This window comes from Pundamilia nyererei, unplaced genomic scaffold (assembly GCF_000239375.1).
Source record: "Pundamilia nyererei isolate P.nyererei 1_Seehausen unplaced genomic scaffold, PunNye1.0 scaffold00327, whole genome shotgun sequence".
Classification (NCBI taxonomy): Eukaryota; Metazoa; Chordata; class Actinopteri; order Cichliformes; family Cichlidae; genus Pundamilia; species Pundamilia nyererei.
This window is the reverse complement of record NW_005187728.1, coordinates 21,866-35,715: the sequence shown is the minus strand read 5'-3', so window position 1 is coordinate 35,715 and position 13,850 is coordinate 21,866. Positions and strand designations below refer to the sequence as shown.

Here is a 13,850-nt window from a genome sequence, read left to right as displayed (position 1 = left end):
AGTAACTAGTAATGTAACTAAGTTACTATTTTAAAGTAACTTACCCAACACTGGTTATCAGTAACAAAAAATGCCCACGGCACACACAGGCAAAGTTGAGTGCCAGACAACTTAAGTTTTGCCATCCATTGTTTCACTTTTTATCACTGGTATCAACTTCTGTCTCCTGCGCCCGGCAGCATATCCAAGCACAATGTAGCAGTTAGTCATCTTTTGGTTGTTAGCAGATGGATATGACACGAAAACATCTTCACGCAGTGTAAAGTCAAAGGAGAACCAGGGTCACATCTGCAAGACCCAGCATCTTCGTGATGCACAAGTTTTTCTCTTACTTACTGCAGCAAAGTTCAAAACCAGCCTAATTAGTTCGACCACTTTTGCAGCAACTTGTTGGCACTAATTGGGATTAAAAACCCATTCTTTGATAGCTACTTTGCAATATTATGCATTTGTAAGTTGTCCTAATGTTCTTATCTGACCTTGTTGCTGATGAAACAAGTGTGGCTCTGCAGAGGCTGCTCTGCATCACAGACAAAATGAGCATAGCGGTTCAAAGGTCATGAGCCCGAGCGGCCCTCTGGTTGCTGCTTGTCGCCTGCTGATTAGCTGCATTGTTTCCTCTATTCCCCTAATGACCCCCGTTTTTTTTGTTTGCTTTTTTCCCCTCCATCTGACCAATACTGTTAAATATTATTTCAAATTAAGTCTGTTTGCTGAACAGTGAATGCACTGAAAAGTTGTTGTGGGGGAAAAACAAACCAAGCTGAGAAGAAAAGGATTGTTTTTGTGAAGTAACAGTGTCCTTCGGTTGAAAGCGATGAATCAATTCCATATTGTTTCTAGCGAGCGCTGGCATTTTTCAACTGAGACAGATTGTGTGGCTCATTATTAAAGACTCAGAGGCAATTAGCAAACACATAGCTGAGGTCTACAAAACGAGCGGCGCTATTTCTGGCTGTGCGCTGCTTTTTGTTTCTTTTCATGAAAATCATATATTTTTCCCTCAGTTGGTTACACCGCTGAATTCTCTACTTCTTCACCTCTGGATCATTTGAACTGTGGAGATTTCTAGTAATAAATTACAGCCGTCTCGTGCGTTGTGGACTGAAACTACTGATTTACTGTTTGTTTTACCTGGAGTGGAAATGCAGAGACAAACAACACAGAAGATACAGAACCAAAGAAAAAGCTTGCACAACTTTGATACTGTGCTGCAGCTACAAAAACCCCTTCTTCCACCTCTTATGTTGTTTTTTAAATAGAAGCACACTGCTGTCTTCGTGTATCATTCACTCGATTTCCCTTGGAAACCTGCAGTGGATAGATTTAGCTCCTTTTGATATAGATTGTTTAGAGAAGACTTAATTGACTTGATGCTTAATTTGGAGCGAGGCCCGATGTTTCATTCAGCTCTCTGTGTGCTCGTGCCACAGTGAGTAGTATGAGTGGGCTTTAGAGGCCACGAGAGCGATTCAGCAAAAGATATGAGCCACTCGTGTCGACCTGCGGGTACATTAAGGGATTTTCTAAGCATGTTTCTCTCTGTTATTCAGGATCCAGCAATGCTCCCACCTGAACCGCATGCCAAGTGAAAAACTGGCTTCCGTTTTCTCCTCCTGCCTGTTCCAGACTCGAGGACAAACCACACAGGAAATTAGTGTGGTCCACGACCTAATCAGCAACTACATTACGCTCTTCAGTGTAAGTCTGAAATGTTCTTGTGGGGGTTTTTTTTCTTTTGTGTTGATAACCACGAAAAACCGATTGGACTGAGCTCAGCTGCTTGACATGGATCTTCCTCTTGTACCTTAGATAACATCCAGTTTTTATCACATAAACACACATTGCACAAGTTATAAAAAAAAACAACAACCAAAAAACAAAAACAAGACGGTTGGTACATTCAGTAATATTCAACTCAGGTTATTGCTGCGTTGTGTTATTGCCAAATGTACGCTGCACAGACAGGTGGCACAGATTATATTAATAAAGGAAAAACAGGTCACCTAGAACAGAAAAGTAACAGTGGACTCTGTGGTTCAGGACATGTTTGGTTGAAGTAAAAAACGAGGCCAGCCTTGTAAAGCTCTCTTCTATATGTGTGGAGTCTTTCTGGTATCACCAATATCTCTGATGCTATCTTTAGGACTAAACGGCCATTTTTTTCTCTTGTTTCTTGGGTTAAACAACTTTTAACTGTGATTAAAGTTAATGTGCTGTTTATCTTTCGTGCCTGGCTCACGTGATTATAATCTGGACTGCTTGATAAACAATATAAAGAAATGCAAATGCCTCCATACGATCCTCTTATACCTCAAATTAACAACAAGGTACCCTAGCAGATTAATAATAGTCAGACACTGGTAATAAATGACATAAATAGCTTTGTATTTGTGGTTTAATATATATAGAGAATTTATCGTTTGTACTTTTAAACATTGCAGAGGACTTTGAACTGTAGAAGAAGCAAAGACATCCTCACTTTTTAGACCTGCTTTGCTTTGAGCTGAGCTTCAAACCCACGGGAGTTTACATTTCATATGATGCATCTTACATGAATCAGTCTCTCAAGTTAAAACTTGTCCGCGACCTCCTTGCGACTAAGAAATATCAGTGGTTTCCATGTGATTGCATTGAATGTCTTCACACAGTAGTTACCATGACACACTTTTGATTGGAGGGTAATTACCCAGGTTGCCTAGTTGGACCAACATGCTCCAGGTAACCGTTGTCCAACTCGGACCGACAGCAGTCACTCTCAGACATATTGGCCAAGGTTTGCAAGTAATTATCATCTAATTTATAAATGCAGACAGATTGACAACATAATGCAATTAATTAGAGTCACACTTGAGTGTAACTCATGTGTGGCGCCTCTCTTTGCAGTAAGGCACTTCAATTAACTGGTTGCCAACTGGGTGTATTCCCATGATATTCCTATATTTTGGGGATTCTCCACACCGTGAAGGCAGCGTGGTGTTTTCTTTCTTTTTTTTTTTAAGGATAAAAATCTGGCCTTCATTTGAAAACTGGGTGAAGAGTCGGAAAAATATAGATCTTATCCTGCGAACGCTGTCATGTTTCGCACAGTCAGTGTCAGACGTGTTTATCATTCATCCTGTAACACAGGATAGAAGCTGTAATGAATGTGTAGACAATCAATGGCTGAGTAAAAAAACCGAAACAAAGTATCCAGATATTACCATATTGCATATCTAAACCAAGCTGCAGGCATGACTTTATTTACACTCTCTTACAACCATCTGGGGAGCTGAAGTGTTGTTGCCAAATCTCCACAACAGGCTTGACTTTGCTGATGTGTGGATGGGAAAGAGGGGGGGGAGCTCAGGATCAATGTTACCCTTGGAGAGCTGCCTGGCTTATGGGATACGCAGCACCGACTGACTGTTAATTCCCTTCGGAACGCCCAGATCCCTCTTTTTCTAACGTAAAAGGAGGTTCATTCACTCCAAATCGGTTGGCGACGCCATCATTCGCATGACAAATAGCCATTAAGCCCAACCAATCATGAGCCCAATAGCGCCGAATACGCTCAGTGTGACCATAAAACGAGAGACGCTTCGCCAATTAAAGCACCAGTTCTGTGGTGGCTTCTGTCGACGGCGCCCATTATCAGGCCTAAACACACACACATACACGCGATGAGTTTCCCAGTTTGTTTGGATTTTATTTTCAACCCCAATCTTTGCTGCCACTCGTATAACTCCAACAAAGGAAATTGTTCTCTGAAAATGATAATGATGTTTTAAAAAAAAGTTAGATTGGAGAAAAAAAAGTCATTTCCCACACAGAGCTTTATGAAAGAAGAGAGTATTCCGTGTCGAGCACTCATCGCAGCCAACTTTCTCTTTCAAAATGAGGTTTTAGAAGTGTTAGCTGAGCAGCTCACTCTTTCCCAGGTTTAATCTGCTCCTCCACGTATCGCATTTAAGCGCTGAAATTAATATGACCATCAAAAATGGCTGCAGGATTCTATCAAGCAAGATGATGTTTCTCAAGTGCGGTTTACCTGATTAGAAACTTTTCTCTGGCTCAGTCTGAATTGACGTGTGTTTGTGTGTGTGTGTACGTGTGTGTTTTGTGATGCTTTTTCAACAGGTCAGTGAAGACCAGGTGCAACAGATGGAGAGAGAGAATAGCTTCATCACACGCTGGAACGACAAGAAGGACACGACAGTAGGTCGACCCGCAGAACCCGAATGGAAATCACAAATGGGTGTTCAGTGTGTGTGTGTGTGTGTGTGTGTGTGTGTGTGCATTGATTTGCCTGCGTGCGTCAGGGACTCTAAAATGTGGGATTCGTTTGAACAGGTTTCCTGTTTTTCTGGCAGAAATGAAGGGAGAGGCAGGAGCAGGCGGGTGAGGAAAAAGGGCTTTGTTCCTGTTAACCTTTACAGCAGGTACTTTATGCCTGGATGCCTCAGCCGAGAAAAACATTTGGTTCAGATAACTGTGGAGGAAAAAAAAAGATGAAATCACATGCCGCTGCTGTTGTTGAAATCTGAAATAAGTTGTTTATGAGCGCTCCTTTCTGCCCCTGCCTTCCTCCCTCAGCCTTGTCCGTAGGGTTTCACAACAACGTCGGCTGCTCGGGGGCAAAAGAGTTACTCAGTGGAAAGCAAGTGCTATTAGAAAGCCGTCGGAGGTGAAAATTGGGATGAGGTTTTGATTTTGGATGTGAATTCGGAGGTCTTAAAATAGGAAAGTTATTAGTTTTTTCATTAAGAGCAATTATTTAGTGTAATTACAAGTCAGCGTGGAGAACATTTCTCTGCGGAGATAATAGGTATGTTTATTTTAGGGATGATTTGAAATTTTAGCAAAGTTAAACTTTGCTTAAAGTCATTTGATGTTACATTAACCATCTCGTTTTACTGACTCTGTTTGATCGTTTATGATCACTCGCTGGCATTGCTGTAAAGGCCACTGCCAGACCGTGGAGCAAAAGCTAAAGAGCAATTGAAGTCGGTCTGTGCCTGATACGAAGGTGAAAAGTTTAAAGCAGTAAACTGAAATGTCCATAATATTGATCTTTGTTATGCAGAATCGCCTTCCACTTGCACTCCGCTTCTAGAAATATGGAAAAAGTTGGTAAAGATGAGATTTCCCACCCACAGATAAATGCCACTCTTGTGGTTATGTATGCATGGGGTGTATTTATAGTGATGTGTGGCTCAGCTTTACATAAGCCATCATGTAAAAAACAGCACTTCAGTTGCATTTTTTTTTCAACAGGCTATCTGAAAATGGTAAAAACTGCTTTTCAGCTCTGGGTTGTTACAAAAAGGGCAGAACTCTATTAAATGCAACGGTCATCATTCATCCTGTTTTTTTTCTAAACAGCAACTGTTTCAGGATAATGTTGCATTATTATAAAAACCATCAACATTCAGTCTATAGATTCCTCTGGAGTGGAATTAATCAACAAACTCAAGAATGTGAGAATTCATTTTTATCCTGCACGGGTGGGTGCTGCTTCCATCTCTGCAAAGTCGAGCAAACCTTTAAAAAGAGAAGCAGCTAAATAAAGCTCCTGAGACACAGGAGTAGATTTCACAAAAAACTTTTATAAGAGCATGCTGACCTTTGTTAATTAGCACTAAAGTATAATGTACAACTGAATCTAATGGAATATAGCTTCTAAAGTATTGGGGGTAGGATAAATCACCAAACTGACTGGGGTGTTGATGCCAGTTTTCATGTCACTTCATCATAAAGAGCTTTGAACAGCGTCAGCCAGCATGGCTGTAGTCTAAAGAAGAAACTGAGCGACTGTGTGTGTAGCCTAGGCAGAAGCTGAAGTATGAATAAGAAGCTTTGCAGGACAAATGGCTCTTGGGTTTTCACTCGAAAACCACGAGACGATTGTCTCAGAGGACTCGGGGCCCTCCAGGTGAAGGTTCTGACCTCATCTGTTTCGTCTTCAAGGAAGAATGGCAAGAAGACAGCCAGCAAGTGGATAGTATAGTTCGACTTAGGGAGTGAGTAAATCAGTGATATAATGAGGTGCGAGACATTGTCATGCCTTTTAAATTCGAAGTGCCACTTGAAAAATCGATGCTTGCATTTACAGCCAGGCCGAGGACGGCTTTGGTTAGAGAGATTAGAAATGGCTTCATTCTTTACTCCATAATCTCCTTAAAACCCTTTAAAACATTTAAACTTCCCTTTCCTTTTCTCTACAGTAATCAGCATGTTTTTTCCCCTTTAATTATCTTGCAGCCCACAGCTGTAATGTTTGTAAAGTGGTCCCGGTATTCCTCCCAATACACAACAATGAAGGGGAAGGAGGAAAGCAAGATGGCCCCATATCTGTGTGTGACATTTTCACAATTACAGCTTTAGCTCCATTGGTTTGAATGACTGTAATTTTTGTGTCATTTGAGGGCCACAGGAGTCAGAAGTGGCTTCCTTCCCTCTTTTCAATGCGATAGTTCTCCCAGCACAAAGCCAATAACGGACCTCAGTTCACCTGCACATTAAAATGACAAAAGAAAAGTAACTGTAATTTCAAGATATCTAAAAAAAAAAAAAAGAACCCTTGTCGTGCCCACTTACTTGTTAATTCTCTTGAGACAGATTACTGCTCCCGCTGCATTGCCAGAAATCCAGATTAGGTGCTATAGCTATGACCCTGTATCTCAAAAATATAAATTCATTTTCACGTTTTCACTTAACTTTTTTAGTTTTTCACACTGCCGCTTTTTAATTTGATGAGCAGAGGATTAAAGCTCCAGCACTTGGAGAAAGGTGCTGTGATTTGTACCGACAAGCGAGACATTACTTGGAATTTGACCTCTTTGATGTCGGGCAGATTTAAAAACTCTTTTTTTTAAATTTTGCATAGCTTACATTGAATTAGAAAACTCTCTTCTTCTCTTTGTGTTTCTGCAAGTGAAAAATGAAAGTCAGAGTTACGGGGATTATTTCTGAAACGTGCATGTTTCACATCATCAATCAAATTTTAATATTACGCAAAAACAACCTGAGTAAACACAAAATTCAGTTTTTAAATGATGATTTTGTTTATTAAGGCAGAAAAACTATCCAAACCTACCTGGCCTTGTGTGGAAAAAATAATTGCCCCCTAAACCTAATAACTGGTTGTGCCACCCTTGGCAGCAAGAACTGTAATCAAGCATTTGTGATAACTGGCAGTGAGTCTTTCACATCACTGTGGAGGAATTTTGGCCCACTCTATTCTGCAGAATTACTTTAATTCAGACACATTGGAGGATTTTTCATCATGAACAGGCTGTTTAAGGTCATACCAAAACATCTCAAACAGGTTTAAGTCCACACTTTGACTAGGCCACTCCTGAACCTTCGTTTTTGTTTTTTGGGGTTTCTTTTTTTTAGGCCATTCAGAGGTCGACTAATAGTGTGTCTGGATTATTGCCCTGCTGCAATAACCCAACTGCTCTTCAGATTCAAGGCATGAATTAGACATGGATTTCCTGGTAGAGAACAGAACTCATGTTTCCATCAACTATGGAACGTACGTTAGTTTGTTTAGTTAGTTAGTTTTACTCCAGATGTAACAGGAATCAAGCCTTCCAACAAGTTCAGCTTTTGTCTCGTCAGTCCACCAAATATTTCCCAGAAGTCTTGGGAATCATGAAGATGTTTTTTGAGATGCGCCTTTGTGTTCTTTTTGGTCAGCAGTGGTTTTCTTCTTAGAACTTTCCAGTGGATGCCATTTTTTCCCAGTCTCTTTGTTATGGTTTAATCATGAAGTCTGACTTTAACTGAGACAAGTGAGGCAGTTCTTCAGATGTTCTGCGTTTTTTGTGACCTCCTGAATGAGCCATTGATGCTCTTGGAGTATTTTTGGTAGGTTGGTCACTCCTGGGAAGGTTCACCACCAGAGATGGGCAGTAACGCATTAGTCACATGTTACTGTAAGCCAATTACTTTTTTCAAGTAACAAGTAATGTAAGGCAGCGGTCCCCAACCGGTACCGGTCCGTGAGTCGTTTGGTACCGGGCCGCGAGAGTTGAGGCTCAGGTGTGAAATGTATGGTTTTCAGGGTTTTTATCGGTTTTCAGCGTGATTTTGTTACCGTTTTTATCGTTAACTCGGTTTTCCTGGGTCTTTTCACACGTGTTATGAATAAATCTTCTTTTTTTCAGTACCGGTACTAGTTTTATTTTGTTGTATTTATCCGCGACACCTTAAAGTCCGGTCCATGAAAATATTGTCGGGCATAAACCGGTCCGTGGTGGTTGGGGACCGCTGATGTAAGGGATTACTATTGTAATTAGATTCGTGTTACTTTCCCGTAAGCACCCTGCGTTACTGCATTACTAAACCATCATGATTTTGTTTGTGAGAGTGCCTCATGACAACGACGTAAGCATGTGCGACGTCTGTGGCAACAACAGATGTGTTAGATCGAAAATGGATAATGTGGAGTGTTGGAGAGAGTACGGCCTTGCAGCGTTTAAAGCGTGGACGTACTGACATTTCTTTAAGTTTTAGTTGACAAAAACGTTATAGTGTCCGCTGTACAGTCTGCGTGGGAAGAAAACTTCTTTCTACTGGGAAAAATTTACCTTTAAATCTGAGCAAGCACCTAGCAAGCCGCGACAGGAATGTGAAATTCACAGAGAAACCCCCGGATCCTCCCACCGACATGACCGCTATGGCACCGGGCAAATCTCTGCCTGCTCTACTCCTGCCAAACGGGAAAATAGATTTAAGAGCGACTGAACTTAGTGCCATTGAATCTTTGATTTTATTTATTTTTTGCTGTCTCCAAAATTTGATTCTGTTCATCTGGAGGTAGAGTTTTGTGAGAGAAACGTTCCGTCACTCATCCAAGTGACTTCTTCAGTCTCAGCTGACTGCAGGTTTTTCCAAATCTTATAAACAGGACATTTGCATAATGACTGAAACCAGCCCACTGAAGGAACACTGGGCTGGGAGGTCAGTTGCTTAATCATAAATATGCAAATTCTCATGAAATGTTTCTCCCACAAAACGCTACGTCCAGATGAACAGAATTAACTTTTGGAGATTTACTTTCCTGGATGATTGAGAATGCATCAAGAAGATTTTTTGCTGTGTTTTACTTGCATCTATGTGAAAGAGGGAGTGTAAACGCCAAAAAATTTTTTATTTTATATGCTGGAATGTGCAGAAAATAGGTTTAAATGTTAAACAAATTTCTTCAAGGCATATAATTTAATTTTTGCTTGATGCATAAAGTTAAAACTAATGAAACAAGTTTTAAAAAGAGACTTTTCCATTTGATTACATTTTGTATGATGGATTATACAGAAAAAGTAGAATTGGGCTGAAAGATCTATCGCTTTATCACCTATTCAGGTTGTAAATCGTGTTTTTAAAAAGTAACTAAGTAATTAATTACTTTTGAAAATAAGTAATCAGTAAAGTAACGGGATTACTTTTTGGGGGAAGTAATCAGTAATTAGTTACTGATTACTTTTTTCGAGTAACTTGACCAACACTGCTCATCAGACTAGGTAACATTTTACAAACTTCGATCATCTAGTTTTGACGAGCTTGTGTTAACTATATCCTCATTTTCTTGTTCTTAGCTGACTGAAGCCCGACAAACCTGCTTCTTAAAACTCTGTTTGTAAAGCACAGCCAAACACAAGAGGCTTGGTATAAATGGAGGGTAGCCTCAAAGGGTAAATGCTGTTTATGAACTGAGGGGTTGCACTGAGGTCCAGTATAAGATAAATATTTTTGAACTGTGAATCATTCGAAACTAATCAAGTAGGACCCAAGAACAGAATAGCTGGAGATTAGTGTAATCTGAGCTGTGTAAAGATTGGAAACGATGACGACAACCGAGAGCTGTTTTGTTCAGCGTTCAGATGTATGCCATGGGAATAGATATCACTGTATATGCTGTATATGAATACCAGCAGAGTAAATATCTGCCTTTAAAACCACCTACATTTTCAAATAAATGTATACAAAGAAAGGTGAATAAACACATAGCATTCTGATTTAAAAATGTCAGGTTTCACTTCCCAAACAGCAGCATTTTGTAAAGGCTTTTACCCCAAATAAACATATTTCCTTTTCTTTTGTGTGGTGGTATTTCACTCGCGCAAGACTCAAAGGATACAAAAAAAAAGTCAGTGGCTGAAAACCCATCTCTCTCTCTGCTGGGTTCATTCTCACACTTGTGTTGTTTTTTTTCTCCATTGCCATAATAACACATGAAAATATCTTTAGGTGCTTCTTCACAATATTTTTAAACTGACAGCACACTTAAAGTTAACACCTGAGGAAAGCATTTCGGTTGCGGTGTAGGTGAAACATTCGTCTTTTTCTCCCACCTTTCCGAGCGCGCCTGTCTCACACATGTTCTCTTTATTTAGCCGGGTTTTGCATTCCATTAGCGCTACCGGGATTCTGTTTGCCTCCGGCTCTGAAAACGACCTTTGCTTTTTCAAAAATCCTCCAACCATTTCTCGCCTTTCTCTCCATTTACATTCATGCCACACAGGAGCAGAAATTTAGAAGAAAATGATTCCAATTAATCGTGCTTCATCGATGTTGGGATTCAGCTGATGTGACTCTTTTTGCCTCTGTTTTTCCCTCCTCAGTTTGCTCCGGCTGGGGACTTGATCTTTGAGGTGTACCTGGAGAAGAGAGAGCCAGAGAAATGCTGCTTAATCAAGGTGAGAGTGTGTATATCCGTACTGCTCCTGGTGTGTATTTGTGTGTGTATGTGCACCTGCTTTCCCAAAGGTCCTGGTAGTGAGGTGAAAAAATGGGGAAGGGGATGGAGGCAGGTGAAGCTGGAGAAAGGATGAGGGTGGAAAGACTGAGAGGCGAGGGTTGATGATGGAATTGGGCCGAGACGTCCGTGGTTTAACCTGATGGGAGTACCGCACATACGAACTAATCAAGAGACATTTGACTTAATTGTCTGAGTAATTGCATTTTATGAGGCATATAGGCCTGTGCAAGTTAGGGAGGATTGTTTTTTATTGTTTTTGTGTTTGTTAACAGGGTGACAGCAGGGCTCCAAGGGCGCACAGGGTTACAGAGCAGCACTAAGCAGCGCAGTTTAACATTAATTCTTCATTTGTCTCTGTGGAGGAAAGTGGCGCGTTTCCTTAGTTCAGTGCCATTCATAAAGAGTCAAATATGTAAACTGTGCGCTGTGTACATAACTGAGTCGGATAGTTGTGTATGTTAAGCAGTGAAAGGCTCTTTCAAGACAAAGATGGTTGAAGGCATCGAGACTGATCCACAGAGGTTATAATCTAACCCAGGGGTGGGCAACTCCAGGCCTCGAGGGCCGGTGTCCCTGCAGGTTTTAGGTTTTTTGAACCAACACAGCTGATTCAAAGGGCTAAATTAGCTCCTCAACATGTCCTGAAGTTCTCCAGAGGCCTGGTAACGAACTAATCATGTGATTCAGGTGTGTTGACCCAAGGTGAGATCTAAAACCTGCAGGACACCGGCCCTCGAGGCCTGGAATTGCCCACCCCTGATCTAACCTTTTATATCCACAGTTTGCTTACTTTGTGTGATCGTTTCCCTTTATGCATTTATGGTAGGTCTCCCCCAGCATGCGGCCCACTGAGCTTGCAGAAACGGCGCTGAATATGAGGAACGTCGCCGTTAACGCCGACGACTTTTGGACCACCTTTGAAGTCATTGAAAATGGAGAGCTAGGTATGTCAGGTTACTAACCACTAAACTTCCTTCTTAGAAATGTTTGAGTATTTTCACAAAAAACTCACAGGAGTTTGAATATACCAATGGACTTTATCTTAGGCATTTCAATGTGATGATATGCAAGCACTTGGCGACAGTAGGAAGGAAAAACTCCATATAATAAGACAGAATAAGTCTACTGTTAGTTTGGGACTGAAGGGGTTCAACTTGGCAATTTCCTGTTTCCCTGTTGTACAGAGACATATCCCAGACAAGTTGCTCTTATTTGGAGACTGTTTTGAGACTGGTTGCCTCCTACCTGCGCAATGTCGATTGATTGTAGCAGCTACTTGTAATTGGTTGAATGTGAAACATTTCAAACCAACAGCCTTTCCTAGTGAGAAGGAGATTGTCCTTTTTTGTTATTTTTCACTTTAATGTGTCGAAGTCATGAGTCATAAGTTTATTTTTCCTGTGAAGTAAGCATAGAAAGCAAGCTTTTTTGTCCTCGACTTACTTGAAGGTATTTTTATTTGCTGCCTTATTTACAAGTCACTTTTAGTTTTTATTTTATTTTTTAGTCTTGGTTGGTTTGCCAGTATATATTTGCCATCAGCATATATACTGAGGTTTGCTGTGATTTGTAAATGGTGCAGTCACATAGTTTGTCACTATGTGCGGCACATGTAGCACAGTATGCAGACATGGCGTGGGCATGAGTAATAGCTTGAGAAGTCACTACCTACTTACACACCCGTGCACACTGGGAAATTAGCCAATCATCAGATTTTATGTCTGTTTCTTGTTTGGCTTGATTTAAATTGTAGACGATCTAAGGGGGCTTTATCAAGGCCCAGCAGAGCGCAAGAATAAAAGCATTCAGCTGGAAATGAGTATAATATGTCTCTAACTATTGAACCTCACTCCACTGTAACTTGTCTGTTACTTTAATCCGCTTTTAAATATAACATATAGCTCTTTCCCTCAGATTATCCAAACTTGTGCAACAACACTTCACTAATTGCGACTTCTTAAAATCCATCTGAAGGAAATAGCCTAATACTGAAGAAGCACCTCTTTAGCAATAAGTACTTTTTGTTGGGATGAAAAGGTCATTTATTCTTTAACTGAAATGCTACATTCAGAAAGACAGAAGTTTTTATGCGCACTGATCTTTGTGAAGACTTTTGCCTTTGACATTAACGTCGGTTAATGTCACGAGGTAATTTACACATGCTATGGATGTTATTATCATATGCAATTTCCCATCTTTTTCTTTTAACCCAGCTTCTGCTTTCATTCCTCAGTGCTATCATTTGGCTTTGACTCCAGACTGCTAAAACTTTTATACACCTGCTGCATTACAACTAAAGGACACTTTTTCTGTGTGACCTCCAAATTTTTCGAGTAAAATGTGAACTTGCGTTATAAATGAAATGAAAGTTTCCCTCTAAACTTTTCTGCCGTCACGTTCTCCGTCGGTCCAATTAACATTGCATCACCTTTCAAGTGGCCATTTCCATTTAGGGGCACATACAAAGATCACACTTCCTCTTATCCGAGGACCTGGTGAGAGATTATGCTATCTCTAATGAACCGGCGCCTGTGAACGCGGCAGCACGCAGGGAAATTAGCCAAGCATCGTCAGTTTGATATGCACATAAATGAATCATCCTTACCGTCATACGTCATAAATTGCCTTCATCTTTCCTGCATGATCAACCTAGAAAGATGACCCACCTCATCCTGCATTAATATGCACGGAGGCCGCCTCACGCACTACACGTGCTGCATTTGATCATAACGCGGTATACGTCAAGAACGGGGCGGGGGCCTACAGACGAAGTTGAGCTTTGTCGCGAAGTTGCTTAGCTTGCGCTCCCCCGTGCACGTCACGGAGCAGTTCACTGAAAGTTTACACCTCACTCTTGTGTTTGTTTTGCTCTTCACAAAGTTACAGAGGACGAGCCGTCCTCTTCTAAAAATGAAGGTGTGTTGAATACTGAATATATTTGCTGAAGGTTCAGCATATTTTCTATGCCAAAACAATATGTCTGTGGAACAGTAAATAGTTAAGCGATTTCGAAGGCGGTAGCGTGACAGGTTTTGCTCGTAAAAGCATAAAGGAGGGAGGGGAAGTGCGTTAATTAGCCATTTTGGAATATAGCTACCGATAA

The 13,850-nt window shown here is 40.8% G+C and overlaps 1 protein-coding gene across 2 annotated transcripts in view; it reads left to right on the top strand.

Annotated features, from left to right (window-relative positions):
- The window catches only part of arap2 (ArfGAP with RhoGAP domain, ankyrin repeat and PH domain 2), a 165,837-nt gene that overhangs the window by 137,182 nt on the left and 14,805 nt on the right, over window positions 1–13,850 (top strand). For both annotated transcript variants that reach the window (XM_005751799.2, XM_013915588.1), the window contains exons 23-26: window positions 1,554–1,701; window positions 4,120–4,197; window positions 10,611–10,685; window positions 11,574–11,691. In XM_005751799.2, the coding sequence (XP_005751856.2) occupies window positions 1,554–1,701; window positions 4,120–4,197; window positions 10,611–10,685; window positions 11,574–11,691 (419 nt within the window). The remainder of the gene's footprint in view (window positions 1–1,553; window positions 1,702–4,119; window positions 4,198–10,610; window positions 10,686–11,573; window positions 11,692–13,850) is intronic.